Source organism: Mya arenaria, chromosome 2 (genome assembly GCF_026914265.1).
Source record: "Mya arenaria isolate MELC-2E11 chromosome 2, ASM2691426v1".
In the NCBI taxonomy this organism is placed as follows: domain Eukaryota; kingdom Metazoa; phylum Mollusca; class Bivalvia; order Myida; family Myidae; genus Mya; species Mya arenaria.
This window is the reverse complement of record NC_069123.1, coordinates 61695074-61711410: the sequence shown is the minus strand read 5'-3', so window position 1 is coordinate 61711410 and position 16337 is coordinate 61695074. Positions and strand designations below refer to the sequence as shown.

General features: G+C 34.5%; 1 protein-coding gene across 1 annotated transcript in view; it reads left to right on the top strand.

The window, feature by feature from the left end:
* Positions 1-11449, top strand: part of LOC128204273 (phosphatidylinositol 3,4,5-trisphosphate 3-phosphatase and dual-specificity protein phosphatase PTEN-like) — a 33049-nt gene extending 21600 nt beyond the window's left edge. The window contains exons 6-10 of the mRNA XM_052905684.1: positions 2187-2294; positions 2982-3123; positions 3430-3608; positions 3849-4013; positions 6352-11449. Of these exons, the coding sequence (XP_052761644.1) occupies positions 2187-2294; positions 2982-3123; positions 3430-3608; positions 3849-4013; positions 6352-6933 (1176 nt within the window). The 3' untranslated portion in view covers positions 6934-11449. The remainder of the gene's footprint in view (positions 1-2186; positions 2295-2981; positions 3124-3429; positions 3609-3848; positions 4014-6351) is intronic.
* Positions 11450-16337: the final 4888 nt, after the last annotated feature.

Here is a 16337-nt window from a genome sequence, read left to right as displayed (position 1 = left end):
TCTCTTTTTTCATGACCTGAACAAGTCGATGCTTTAAGATTCCTATACTAGGCCTGGGAAACTTTATACACTTACGCTGAGAGAAATCAGATTTGTTTAAGGGTTTATGTGAGAATTTCAACAATGTTCACTGATTACTTACCAGAATAAGGAAGTACTTTTCTGTGAAATCAGATATACATTTGTGTAGCAATTTGCCCTTATAAGGTCTTAATTGTGGTTTTTATTTGGCAACTCAACGGCTTCCAGATTTCCAGATAGATCTATTTCTGATATGCTTTACCATGTAGGTGACATGATTTATTTAGCTCTTTAATGGGGTGATGTAATTTAAATGTCGGTGAATTTATGACTATTCTCGGGTGTGATGCCATCAGTTGTAAATAAATGATGGAAACAAAAAGGGTAAAGTAGTACCAAGATAAAAAACAGGACATCTCAATAAAAGTTTGTATTGACTGCATCTTTTTTGCAAGAATTTCTATGCGAAAAGGTAGCAGTTTGTCTCAAGCAAAAACTAGGACTTTCCATGATGCAGGAAAACTACTACCCTGACTATGGACCCCCCAAACATCCCTGGAACCCAAAATATATTATGTAATTTAGCTTTAATTGAGTATTATCATTGATATTGGTACCCATAACATTACCAGAGAGGGTCCCAGGACACCAATGGGCAAACCCTGAAACCATAACTCCATTACATTAACTTGAAATGGCCAAGTTTAGTATGCATTTTTGCCTAAATTAGAGTGATCCTCTTTATCTATAACACACTGCAGACCTTTATGGACCAGACATGGTACTTACTTCACAATGATCAGTGTAGAGGTTGATCAGACTTGATCACATATTTAATGTGGCCTTTTGTTGAAACATGGTTTGTTTCTGTAATCCAATCAGTAATGACCTTATCAAGCTATTTAAGGCTTAGGTTAAAAACCTATGAACTTCGTACCAGTATTTGATTACACTTTGCAAACAGTATTGATCTTAGATCAGAGATTACATATTTTCCTTTTCTATTTTAAGCTTGAGTTTTATCGGATATATATCATGTGTTCAATTATCATTGCAAATAACAGTCACAGGGAAGCAATGGTTTGGGATAATATGCAAAACAACATGTACTGTATATGTAGCTAAAGAACTTCAGCGAACACGTTATATATTACCTTTTTGGACGTGTTCGCTGAAGAGAACGCCGTATCCAAACCCTACCAGAATTCGTGACATTTTTATGTCACGCTGTTATTTCACTTGTATGCATTGTACAGACAAAATAACTATATCCTCAGGTAAATAAAGTAAAATGTAGTTCACAAACACATTCTTAAAACCAAAAAACGCTTTAAAGATAGTTGATTTATCATTTTAATAAATCCGATTACAAGCATTCCTTAACTAGGTCATAGTTGTGTTCAAATTTAATCACGTGATAACAAGATTTTCAGAAAATACCCATGTGACCTTCATTTGACCTCACAAATGTAGTGTTTATTTTGCTGTTATTTTTACTATTTCGAATAATTAGTAAATAACTAATAACAGATTTGGAATAAATTAATTGTTTTTAAGGTATTTTTAACCTTACTGTAATTGGTTTCAACTAAATGAACAATGTGAATCCGATGCTATAAATAGAATCCATCAACGTCATCACTGTCATGTGATTGCAGTCATTCAATATTGCATCATCATACTCAGTTGATTCTGGTTGACTTTAGTATGGGGGTTACGCCATAACTTTAATGTGTTTTAAACATTCAAAAAATAAATATTATTACATTAAAGTTATGGAAGCCAGAACTACTGTATATGATACTTAAGTTTTCCATAGAGCTTTTCTGTAGCATGTGCTAATTTTGCAAGTGACTGGTCAACCTTTATAATTTGGTTTCTTCTTTTTTAACAAGTTTACTGCTTGTATTATTATTCTGGCGCCATAAAAACTGTAAAGCTGTATTGAAGGTCTTTCTGAGATGCAAACAAATCAATATTCTTCAGTTGTTCTGATTTTCATATTTTTTTAACAACATTTTATTAAGAAATGCTTGGCACAACTGATGGGCATATGGTATTATATAAGGACTAACCCATTAGCATTTCATACACATGATGTTAGACTGAATCTTCATGCTGACTAGCTTGATATTCAGTTTAGCCATATTTTTTATTCCCTGTAGGGTCGAACTGGAGTTATGATCTGTGCATACTTACTACACCGGAAGAAGTTCAAGGACGCAGAGGTTTGTCTTGACTACTATGGCAAGACAAGGACTCGTGACGGCAAGGTGTGTTACCAACTTGTCAGTTTTCAGTAAAGTTCAATATTTGGCAAGCTTGCCACAATGGCGGTTTGGTGTATGTGAATGCTTGCTTCTGTCCAACTTTGGCCTGTCAGCACTGTACAATACCGATGTCCATAGAACAAAGATTGAGGACACTTAAAGGTCATTGGGCGAAATTCCTTAATTTTTTGTTTGGCCAGGCTGTTTCTTCGTCATGCGTTGGGTGGATGTTAAAATTACGTAACCACAATGTTCACCATCTAAAAACTTCTTGATGTATTGCATTGAAACTTTGTTCAGTGGTTCTCATTCATTACACCGACTTAATTAATCAAGTTAGATAATTCTAGTTTGCGTTATGTCCCTATTGTTAGATGTAGAAATTCTGGTGAAGGTTTTGCATGTAAGTGTGCAGACATCAATTATTCAATCAAGTCTGTATTTCACTAATTACTGAATGTTTTGAACAAAAGTTTTACACAAATCAACGCAATTACATTCTAATATATTGTTTTAATAATCCATTTTCCCTTTTAACTTAATTTTTAAACTCAAAAACAGAAAAAAATATGACTCACTGCTCTGTCTCTGTGACAGTTCTAGTTCAATTTTTTTCTGTGTATATATATCAGTGCTCATGCATGTACTACTCCACATACAGACAGACTGTTATTATTTTGTTGATTGCAGGGTGTAACTATACCAAGTCAGCGTCGCTATGTAAGTTACTATGGGCACCTGATCAAACATAACCTTCAATACGAGAAAACCACGCTGCTGCTAACCGGTGTGAAATTTGTCACCATTCCAAACCTGAACAGTGGAACTCTAAGTAAGACCCCAACAATTGTTTGTGTAGTAATTAAATATTCTATGTCCTTGCATGGTTGTTGCCAAAAATCTTGAAAAATGGGGGAGAAAATTGTTTAAAAAAAAGTCAGGTCGATGAATTATGAAAATAGTTTATGAAGTTTGATTTCAGAAAAGAAATGAAAATATCATTTAGACTGAACCCCCAGATCTGATCTTCATAACAATTTAACCAACGCCATGTTAGGTTGTTGGTCTTTTCTGCAAAATGTCAAACTAATCAGTCATTTTCTAATGTTGTTTACTTAAATTGTCTTTTCCATTACAGATGTTACCTATGATGTGTATTGTTCCAAAGTGAAACTGGCGTCATCACCTGTGTATGAGATGGAGCCAAAGGACAGAAAGGACAACAAGAAAGAGTTTGTTATGAATCTACCCCACCCCGAGATGGTTTGTGGGGACATATGCGTCGACTTTTACAGCAAACAACGGGTTGGGAAGAAAGTAAGAATTAACTTAATGTGATGAACATGTAAGCAGTGCTGCCGACCTGTCCAAATTATTGCTATTGGCATATGAAACTCTCTGTGGTCATAGGTGGGGTACTGAAAAAATATCAAATAATATTGCTGGTTGATAAAGTAAGAGTACTTTAAAGGCTTATAATTTCTGGTTTGCCTAGTCATTTATTTATTGAAGCCAGTTGACAAGACATGTATTGCAATGTATACATGTTTATTTCAGGAACGCATTTTCCAGTGTTGGTTTAACACCTTCTTTGTGGATGATGAAAACCAAAGGGCACAGAAAGGCAAGAAAATAAAGTACCTCACACTGTCGATGAAGAAATGTGAGCTAGACAAGGCCAATAAAGATAAAACAAATAAGATTTACTCTCCAGAGTTCAAGGTGAGTTGGTCAGTCATAATTGGTAGTAATGGTCTGGTGATCGATTATAATCGACATTGATTGGTTGGGCCTGAAATTGGCGACAATCAATTATATTTTGTCATAATTGATCATAGATTCAACCATTGAGTTGTTTTTCTTCTTTTAACTCGTTATTTGCGTTCAGATCATTTCCGCCAATTTTCACTTTGAGTTCATTTATACATTCGGAAGTGATTAGTTGTTATCTTTAACAATATGGCCGAAAGCTACAACAACACAAATAACTTCATACATACACATTACATCAGCTTAGTTAAAGATTATGAGTTATTGTACATGAATAAAACTACAATTAAGTCATTGTTATTGGAACCGATAATGGATAGTCAAACTGGAACTGAATCCCAATACTAGTAACGGTTATATTGAAGAAGTGACAAGTATAATATTTTCACTTCCATCTCTCTCTCTTTCCATTACATACAGTGAATGCATATGAGACAGTGCAAGGCTTAAAAGGATAAGACTTGCAACATGTGCTCTCCAGGGGCCATTATAACGAACAGTCTCATGTCCAAGTTCAGACTTAAAGCTGCACTCTCATAGATTTACCATTTTTCCAACTTTTTTATTTTTTGGTTGGCAAAAGATCAGATCGCAGATTTTCATATTTCCCTTCCAAATTTAATGTTTTGTGGCTTAAACCGTTACAAACGGTCTAAGAAAAATGCTTAAAAAATAAATTTTGGAGAATAAACATGAAAACCTGTGATCTGATCTTTTGTCATCAGTCTTTTATTACTGGTTTTCTGATATTTATGCCAAAAACTGCTCATTCCAAGATAAAAAATAAAAAAGTTGTCAAAACATTCGATCTGTGAGAGTGCAGCTTTTAAGTGGCAAATTGCAAATCTCCCTTACATTGTAACCTTTCCTTCTAGTTTAGTATTGATGGTGAAAGTTTGTGATTTATTTGTACTAATTGAAATTGTACGATTTTTACATGTATTTTTGTAAAAGGAATGATATAAAGGGGATTCTTTGTTATTTAATGTTAAATGTTTACTCAGTTTGAGTCTAGTCAGTGGAATAGGGATGGACTTGAATGTGGGAAGATTTTGTATCAGAAGATAAGAGCATGTCTATGGATCAACACAACACTGTACTTTGGCAACATAGAGCTTGGAGTACACTTAATATGTAGAAATTTTTATTTTTAAAAAAGCTATCAAAAAAGTTGTAATTAATCAATATACTCCACTTTCGACAGTTTAGGCCATCATTTGAAAAGATCCTTCATTTTCTTTACAAGAAATACACACTTGTATAATACATTAAGAAACATCATTTCAGTCAATAAATAATTATCTAGGGCATATTTTAATTAATTGAATATTAATGAGGAAGGAACACATGGAGACTAATGAGTCTTTCAACTGGCTGAATTACACAAGGGGTCTGCCTTAAACATATAAACAAAGGCTGAAGTTTCATTGGTGAAGTCACTGTAAATTTGACCTTTGACTCGATGACTCCTAAAATCAATAAGGGTCATCTTCTGGTCAGGCCCAACTTCCATGTCAAGTTTGATGATCATAGGTTCAGGCATTGTTGAGATATCACAGGGAGAAGTTTTGTTATCTTTTTTGCGTTGACCTTGACCTTGGCCCGATGACCCCCAAAATCAAGAGGGGTCATCTACTGGTCAGGCCAACCCTTCATGTCAAGTTTGATGACCATAGGTCCAGGAGTTGTCGAGTTTGACTCGATGACTCCTAAAATCAATAGGGGTCTTCTACTGGTCAGGCTCAACTTCCAAGTCAAGTTTAAGGGCCATGGGTAGAGTTATACGAGTTGCTGCATGGGTTTTCCATATGGATAAATTTCTTAAAGTGACACTTATTGAAAATCACTACATACACATGTATAACAAACATAAATTTTGACTGATAAACCTTCAACGACTTACTAAATAATGCATTTATGGAAAATATTATTTACTGATAACAAGATTGAAACCGTGTATTTAATAGCAGAAAACAGAAAAAAATATTGAATGATTGGTGCTAAAAGATTTACTGTGGTCTACTATAGTCTCATATGGTAGAAATACCGTGTTTTATGCTCATTTTTTTCATTTGACTATGAATCCTTTAATAGAACCATTGTTTTCGACATTTATTCATCCTTTTTGTAATTTTAAAACAATATTACTTCAGTTAAACAACAAAGTCATCATGTTGACAAGGACAGCTCATTCATGTTAAGAAAGTTCATATTTTGAGATGAAATTTAAATACCATATTAAGACACATTCATGAACAATTGTATGTAAATGTGATGGTGCGTTTTCCAGGTGGTGCTTTTCTTTGAGCGGATCAGTGATGGGGAGAACAAAAGCCTGGCGCCCATCAGCAATGGCTGCCCCCGGTCACAAACCACAGACCTCATCTCCTCAGCAAGCGAGAATGGAGCTGCAGCCAGAGGCCTGGTTGCACAGAGAGACTCCTACCCAGGGAGATTTAATAGCAGCACTGGTAGTCAAAATGGTGGCCAAAAGGCATTGACAGAACAACTTGCCAGTGCAAAGTTAGCAGATAGTAGTAGTAGTAGTGAAGTATGGAAGAAAAATATCTTAGACTCAAGTGCGAGTGATGGACAAGTGGCAGGGAGAGGACTCCCACATTCTATGCCTCAGTTAAATAAAAATCAAAGAACTCATGAACATCAGTTTTTGGATGTTCAGCGACGAAATCCTTCATCAAAAGTTTGCAGGGGGCGTTTGTCGCCTGCGGGTGACCGAAGAGGCATTCTACCTGTGCCCAGTGACAGTTCTCTATCGAGTGAAGTAGCAAGTTCCGGTGACAATGATGAAGAGGATTTCTCAGACACTGATACTGATGATGAATGGGCTGGGTGTGAAGTAACAGCTGTTTAGTACTCGTAACTTAGTGGCCGTCTTTGTGTACCTATCAGGATTCCATTGCCATGGTGATGTGTTCTTCAAGTGTTATACCTCTTTTTGGATTAATGGCCATTTTTGAGTTTGCACATATATGGTTTTTAAAAAAAAACATCTGTTGTCCAAGAGTGTAGAGCATGGCTTTTTGAAGAAATAACTTGGAGTTGATTAATAAATATATTGATTATTCTTTAAAAAATGCATGTTTAAGTAGCATTACATTATTTAAATAGAATTTAATTGATGGGATGGACGACATAGATGCACTGTAGCTGTGTCTCATCCTGGTGTGAATACACTGGTCACCGAGTTGTCGGGAAAAGTGCTTCACCAAATAATTCATCCAGTGGGCTCTTCTACTGTGATCAAATCTTAATTCCATATATTTCCTCATAGCAACATGTTTTAGCCACCTCAAATAGTTAATCTTTAGAATTTTCATGTCACTTTTGATAAGTCTGATTATTATTATGCTGTTAAGCAATTTATCATACTACTGTCAGTTATCAAGTTAAATATTGTATGAATGTTACACGTCCATTAAATATGTTAAATTTCAGTTTGAAAAATTTAAAGGGAGATTTCAATTATCATTTTACCATACGCCATATAGATTCTTCTGGTTTTGTGATATGACATTTATGTCGTCTGAACAGCGTTTCTATGAAATATATTCACTCACCCAATATGCCATTGGCTCCCTTACATAACGTTTGTTGAATGAATGCAAGCTTGCAAGCATTTCACTAGTTTGTAAAATGGGCATGCTCAAATTCTGCATTTTAATAAACAGGGCTTGTTGAAAGTATTTGATGCCCAGCACTAAAGCAACAATTTAGGCTTGTTTTTCCAAGAGATCAAGGAAAAAAGAAGATGTAAACACTTACCTCTTAAGAAACTAGATATGGCATGATTCACACTAAATGTATTATACTTGTATTCTACATAGACAACCCAAAGTATCAATATGTATGATAAACACTAATGTAACAACAAAAAACAAAATGTATACTGATACACAGCTGCTGTAAAAGTGTTTCCACCTGCTGCTATAAACTTGAGCATCATTGTACACACCCATCATTCTTCATGATCATACACCTAACTGAGAATTAGGGCATAGTTATTGTGAATTTGTTGGCTTTTATATGTTTTAACCCATCAGATTTTTTATATCATTGTTATTGTTATGTTAAATAGCTTTACTTTTACTCTGACAGTAGTATGCTTATGTTTTACTAGGAAGGTTTTACAGTGTAGTGTCAGACAAAGAGAACTTGTATTATCTAAAAAAGAAAAATATGTTTTGTTTTAAATTTGCCACTATATTGCATTACTGGTTCGATTGTTTAAAAGTGTATTAAAGTTTACAACATTGTTAACATTTATCGTATACTTAATATTTAAACAACAAACTGTAGGCGTATAACTGTACAGTGCACCTTAAGGGATCTGACCCACAAAATAAGTTAGCTCTCTGATGGCTCCATAAACCTTAATTTGAAATGTTGATGCCTAGGGTCCGACCACATTTAAGTTTGGTATTGTTATAGGGAATAGGTTGCTTATTACTAATACGTTTGATAAAATACCTTGTACATCAAGTTCACCTTTGTACTGTGAAATCATAGAAAATTCATGGCATTAATTTTCATGGGTTGACTTATCCACAAATTCAAGATCCCAACAAAATTTGACCTTTAATTCTAAAATTATATTGGTATATTTATTCTTCATTTCAACTGAAATAAGACATAAATTATATATTTGCCAGCTTCATAGGCCAACTGGTTTTGTTAAATTTGGTACTTTATACATTTTTCTGCGCTCAAAACCATTTCAAAAGATATCAAAGAAGGGTAACCAGGCATCAGAACAAATATATTTGTGGGTCGAACACCTTAACTTGGCATAAGAGTACTTGTAGGCAGCTGCTTTATTTTGGATTTTATATAACTCATATACATGCAAATGCAAACAAATCCACATATAGTGAAAAATAATTATAATATATATAAACAATTGTACACGTTAATTTCATTTCAAGTTTGATTATGTTCTTTGTTGATATTTTATAGGGCTTCAGAGAAAGTATATTTTGATAATGTTGATGTATATTAATTACAGATATTCTTGAGGAGTGTCATGTTTTGTTAGTGTTTTTTTAAAAGCTAATTTGAGGAATCTATGAAAGAGCATTATTGTGTACAGAATAGAATATTTATAATCGCATTCACCATCTATAACTGTTACATAGAGCTTCACAACAGTTGATGTGTTTGGGTATGATAGCAGGTATAGTAGTCTAGTCCTTACTTGAAGCACTTGCTATTTGGAATGGTGTGCTGCCAGAATGCATAATAGACTTACTTTCTTATATAAATGGTGCAGAGTTATATTTTGATGTTTTGTAGTAGAATGTTTTTAGTTGGTTGGTTACTCTCTGACTGGTTCATAAACATTACATGAAAGATTGTTGCTTGTTTTACCTTATGAAAATTGGAATACAGATTGCGAATCCAGTTTGCGAAAACTTGATAAATACTCGGATGATAAGAGTAAAACATAGTTTTATCCCTGGCATCATAATTGCTACTTACACAAGTGAAACTGTTGCTTTTAAGACATGGTTTTGCAGAGAAAACTATAATAGTCTACATTGACTTGTGTTTTAGTCTTTCATAAAATAAATCACATGGTTAACCTAGATAAGAGTAATTATACTGCTTGGTGCTTGAAAAAGTATCATGGTTGAAGGTATGGCTGCATTTTGATTTGAAAATCAAACAGCCTGGAGTTTTTTTCATGGATTATTGTGGACAATTTACTGTTGGCTTTGCATAGATCTCATGTTCAATAAACTATAACAACAGGAATGTTAATATTTATTTGTACAGTTTTGTATGTAACGGGTAATGGTTGGGATGCCTGTAAAATCATTTAAACATTCATTGTAATGCATACATTTTTGTCATGAAATAGTTTCCTTGTATACAGCAATTCATATTGTAGATATATACAAGTCCTTTAAAACTGCAAACTATGTTTTATGCTGGATATGATATTTAATAGATGTTGCAAATTTATTCTAGCTCTGTTTAAGAACTTAGATTTTATAGAACTTTTTGTATTTTGTGATTTTGAATGACTGTTTAAAACAAAAACATTATTCATACAATTACCTATATTAAGATAAATGGATGACCAGTTTGTAATGGCACATTTTCATGATTAAATAACCCTTATATAAATTACATTTATATAAATAAATGCAAATGAAGTTATATCATACTTGATGTTGACATTAGATGTGTACCTGTTTTTAAGATTATGGTCTGTTTTAACTATCACTTGAACACGGAAATGTGAAGGTTAATGTGTATGTGTACTCTATTTCCTGATTTCTTCATAGATTAGTTAAGAGACGTAATTTACAGAGGAATAAGGATGTAAACATGTTGACACAAACGCTTTTTGTTACATTAAAACTCTTTAGTTACAAATGTACTTTGTATCTTAACATTAACATTGTGACTACTCATGACTTTGCAAGTATATGTGTACTTTGCAAGTACACATGTACTTTGCAACTACACATGTACTTGGCCGTTATAGGCTCACTTGTTTTTGCTCACGTGTCAGATACGGTGTGAGAGGTTGGATCATTTATGACACTCAGCTTATTTCTCATTGTTGTTCTTAACTTTTCACTCAAAACTGTGTTGAGTATGAATGATTTTATTAGAATTTTAAGTTTCATGGGGAAAAAACCATTTCATTGTAAGAAATGTTTAATTGTTTTAATTAAAGAAACAGTAAAGAAATAGCAGCTTTAAAAGATGATTGTCAAATGATAAGAGGAAGCACCTGTCTGTATCATAATTGAGGTTTATAGCATGGTCTGAACAAACTTCTTTGATGATTTTAGACAAAAGACTTATTCTGCACACTTTCCTCTTCGCTAGTTTACGCCATCAAAACAAAAGCATTGCAATGTATATGTTAATTCTTATGAAGTTTATAAATGAGATTATTGCTTTCTCAGATTCAATTTAAATTTGATAAAATGTTTGCTAAATTAGTGTTGCCATTGGTGATAATTTGAGAAAGTAGTGGGTTGGTAATGTGTGCTATTATGCTGAATGCAATGGTGTTGTTATAAAAGCAACATCATTAATGTTAAACATTTCAATTGGTATCAGGATCAATCAAAATAAATAGCGACCAAAATGTGTGTATGCTTTCAGTATTATTTTGTAAATTGGTCAAAGAATAAATCTGACAATATTCTCACATCTCACTCTGTAATAATGGGTCATCTGCAAACAATGTGACTTCTTTGTTGAGCATCATGGTGCATCAGTGTTGTTATACTCATCTCCGCCATGTTCATAGATATATTTGTACCATAGATTGTATAAATGTTAAGACCATAACTTAAACCTGTTGTAATTAATTATTGACGAAATAAAACAGTTTATTTTTATGACCGTACCAGCCTTCTTATTACTGATGTTCCGTCGGCCCTCGCTTATGCACCAGTCAATTGAAACCACGGCCCCCATGTCCGGGGGTATACCGGGGATAGCCGGGGAAATGGGCCTTGTTTTTACCTTTAAGGTGGCCCCGCAGTGCGGGATGAATGCGGTGGTTTTGTCTTCGAGCAAAATATAGCGGGGAATGGGCCTAACCTAAGGTCCCTTGGGTGCGGGGGCATTTGGCGAGGATTTTACCATCATTCCATCACCGCAGGGCGGGGATTTTAGCCGGGGTTGGCTGGACCGAAAGTCAACGTCCCCGCTATTCCCCGGACCTGGGGCCGTGGTTACAATTGACTGGTGCATTATGTGTCGGCATATTGTCGGTCACAATAGTGTGATGACTTCACAAATGCGGCTCTGCATTGATACTGGAAGAATAACATTATCAAAGTCGAAGTCAAAAATGTGGGCGTCATGAACAAAGTTACATTTTTTATGAAAGGATAAGGACCGATATGAATCACATCTAATTACTTACATAGTTACACAAACAATGCTTTGGTTGAATTGACTTATTATTGCCTAAGATGTTACATGTGTGTCGATGCAAAATAAATCTCAACGAAAAAAACAACAGAAATGCTACTTGTATACTGTACAAGTAATTGTTGACGTGTAACCATTGACTCTTCCACAAAGACTAAGGGAGGAGCCCGTCTTGGGGTCGGTCAGCGGCACAGTAGTTTGACAGATTGGGTGTCAAATGACATGTACAAAATATAGTGATATTTAACCTATACAAATCTTGATATTTATCATAGGGGTCACACCTACCAACTACAGCATAAAATAAATCTCAGATACTTAGACATTTCGAGATTTTCTGAAATTGTGAAACTGCAGTAGTTCATAATTATTTCATGCTAGATTGTTAGAAGGAGCTGGGAGTAAGATTACTGTATTATTGGTCCCACGTAGGAGTGACCCCTTTGAAAAATCTGTAGAAAAAAATATATCTTTGGTTAAATTGTACTACTAGTGAACTGTTTACAGGTCATATGACACCGATTGATCATGTATCCCCTGATAAGCCATTTGGTGCAGTATCTGGATTGAATTTTCATATTTTTATGTGTTGGTCCGACAAATAAAACTACTGATATGTACCCCCAGTGTTATGACAGTTTAACGCCTCGACCTGACAGTTTACGGCTGCAGTTCTCGAGATGTTCATTTCCTGCTGGAGTCTGACAGTTTACGAATGCAGTCCTTCCATTACATGTCTTATGTAGATAATTATCTGACAGTTTAAGGCTGCAGATGTTCCCCCTTTTAAGTTCCCTGCATGGATCTGACAGTTTAAGGCTGCAGGTCACCATATATATGTTATCTCTTGCTCTGTGAACACCGTTACCACTATGCATTTATTCTGTATATTCTGTAAATATTTGTTTTTGAGTTTTCTCAATGAGGGAAATTCTGACAGTTTAAGGCTGCAGATGTTCCCCTAATATGTTCCCTGCATGGATCTGACAGTTTAAGGCTGCAGGTCACCATGTATGTGTTACCTTTTCCTTTGTATACGCCATATACATTTCTGCTGTATATTCTGTAGATGTTTGTTGTTTTGTTTTTTCTCCATGTCTTGCCATGTTTTTTTTTTATGCCAGTTCACATTGTATATATTTATTATGCTCTACATGTTCATCTTCCGTACATTTATAGTCGACGGTTTAAGGCCGCGGCGACCTGTTCTGTTGTAATTATTTTTGTATTTTTAATTTTCAGTATAACGGTTTCAACCATCTTTCACTTTAATTCTCTGTTGATTTCCCTCTCTTTAGCCAATTTAAGAACACTGGGTTGAACCAATCCCAGTCTAGTCTCTCTGGGTGGCGTAGGATTCTCCTGTTGGCGGTTTTATCCACCCAGATATGATCTTTTGGAAAAACTACGTGTATATATATAATAGTTTAGAACACTTTTATGGCATTTTGAATAAATGCCCTTTTTTCATTCAATCAACGTGTTTGTTTTTCCCTTCGTCCATACTAGTTCGCCTTATACTGGTTTTTCGTTCTACCTAACCATGGTCAATATATAAATGAAATTTTATGGAAAAACATAAAATCATTTATAAACTTGAACAATAACCTATTAGTTGTGTGTCACCTTTTTAACCGTTAGGGTATTTTCTTAGCATTGTTTATTATCTTTAACCAATCATTTGACTAGATTTTATCACGTGACACGCCTAAGCCAATGACATTGTTTCTTGGCCATTCTCAGATATTTTTCGGCGTGGGTGATTGCCTCGCCAAACTTATTAAATTTTTGATTACCTCCTCCTCCCCTCCTCCTCCTATGCGGTTTGATTATAGAATATTATTATTTCATTTTATTTACATTCTTTCCTTTTCATGATTTCTATGTTTAACTTTTATTTCCTTTATGTAAAACCTACATTTGTATATATATTAATTCTTAACACTTATGGGGCGGTTTTATCCACCCAGATATGATCTTTTGGAAAAACTACATGTATATATATAATAGTTTAGAACACTTTTATGGCATTTTGAATAAATGCCCTTTTTTCATTCAATCAACGTGTTTGTTTTTCCCTTCGTCCATACTAGTTCGCCTTATACTGGTTTTTCGTTCTACCTAACCATGGTCAATATATAAATGTCGTTCAGCGGATGTATTTGTGCTACATATAGCTACCGTCTGTTTCTCGTTCATTGTAAGACCAAAACATAATACTCTACCAATTTCATCTATAAATGTTATGTCCACATTTTAAATGGCACTATATAATAGAGTACATATTAAAGCACAAACCCACATGCACGTGTATGAGTGGGCCAGTGTGTCAGTAGGCTAGGCTTCAAGAGCCACCTCAGGAAATGTCCACTTCCGGGTTCTCGAGTACGTGGTGTATCTTCCTGATAGAAATGAAGATATATCACATATCATAACAGTATATACTGAAGTACTCCTTCAAAGAAGAATATTTCCGGGTCAAATTAGTAGCGGATGAGACATAGATTTCTGCAAATATGACCAAGAAAAAAGTGTTCGATTCACAATCAGTGGGATACAACTTCTACAGCAACAAAATTAGTACGTGATTACATTCACGAGTTTTATGAAAAACAAACGCCCCATAAAAAGTTCATGTTATAAAATATTTCAGACGCTTGTAAAAAAAATATATATCCGTGACATCTAACATCTACAAAATTGTAATAACAAAATGTGTTCATGGTCAAAGAAATTAAAACCGTTTCGGGATAGGTTATGTCCAATTGAACCCGCGTATCATTTTGAATTAACTTCAGTAAAATTATATTATTTAAATCATTTCTCTTTAGGTAATTCGATGTAACTTGGAATTGCTCTGACCTTTCATTGATGTACCTTTTAATACTAGGCTTTATCATTTTGGTACCACCGACTTCATGTCGTGGTAGGACACAAGGTGGCGGGAATTGCAAGTCCAAATGCATCCAATCGCCCGGGTGCAGGCATATCAGGGTACCTTTATTTAAACCCCTTAATCAACAACAGCATAGTGTAATCAAAATATGATTCAACGAACATTTTTTTTTAATTTACGGTAACATACATAGTGGCCGGGTTACTCTTAATACTGAATAATACCGGATAACACGAAATAACTACCGAATCATACATATATCTTAAGGATATTTATAAATAAATAGGGTGTAAAAGGTACATTTAAATTATTTTGATTGCCTTTTTCAAACATGTTATGATATCCAAGATGTACCCCCCCCCCCACCCCTGTAAGTTTCCCCTAGATTTGTATCGCGGTTGCTTCCACTGGGAATGTAAAGATGTTAACAATGCATCGTATCCGGGTTAGCCTCATTAGTCCGTTGTTTAGATTAGTTTAAACTTGTTTATTTTACAACGATTGTGAAACAAGTTATTACAACATCATATCAAGCACACTCGTTGGCACGATGTTAGGCGAAAGTGTGGTCTTGCGTTGTGGGGGGAACCGGAGTACCCGGAGGAAATCCACTTGTCCGGCTTGGTAACCACAAACCAAACTCACATGCGCCCAGGCCTTGTTTAATATGCACAGTGAGTAATTGAATAGTGACTATACTTACAAACATTTTTCTTTTTGATATATGACATACAAACAACAATCAAACAGGATGTGCTTTCATATTTATTCAGTTTATGAAAAAAGTGACAAGAAAAACAACAGCAAGATCCTAACAAAACTACGAACAAATGTTATAATTGCTTACATAATTGTGTTGTTGTTGTTTTTAATTTTAAAATACCATTTTATTTCAGTACTATATACAAACGACTTCTGGCGAAAATAAGAAATTTAAGAATAAATAAGCTTATTGGCGAAAACAAAATGTTTGGCAACAAATTTGGGAAAATAAAACAAGAAAGGTAAAGTGCTGAATGGTACGAAAATGAAAATGTTTTTATATTACTCTGAATGAGACTTAACTTGAGTATTCTGTAATAAATCTACATATTCTGATTGGAAGTTTTTTTTTTATTTTACGTTTAGAACTTAATCATACTAATTTTGTATTCGGCCATAATATGATATCTACAAATGTACGTTTTATGCATCGAAAATAGTTGAAAAAATACATTAAAACAAATAGTGAAATACATTTATATTTCAAAAAGGGTTCGGGTATCATCGGAAACTAATAACAAACGAAAAACAAAATTAAAGTAAATTAATTGAATTAAAATGTGCCGGCGTTGTCACTTGGCTAATGTTGTCACGCGCGTCGGTCATGTTATAGGCCTTTACTTTTGCTCGAGGTGGTGGTCTCATGGTCTAGCAGCAACACACTTGCATGTCAATCCAGGGGTCGCGGGTTCGGA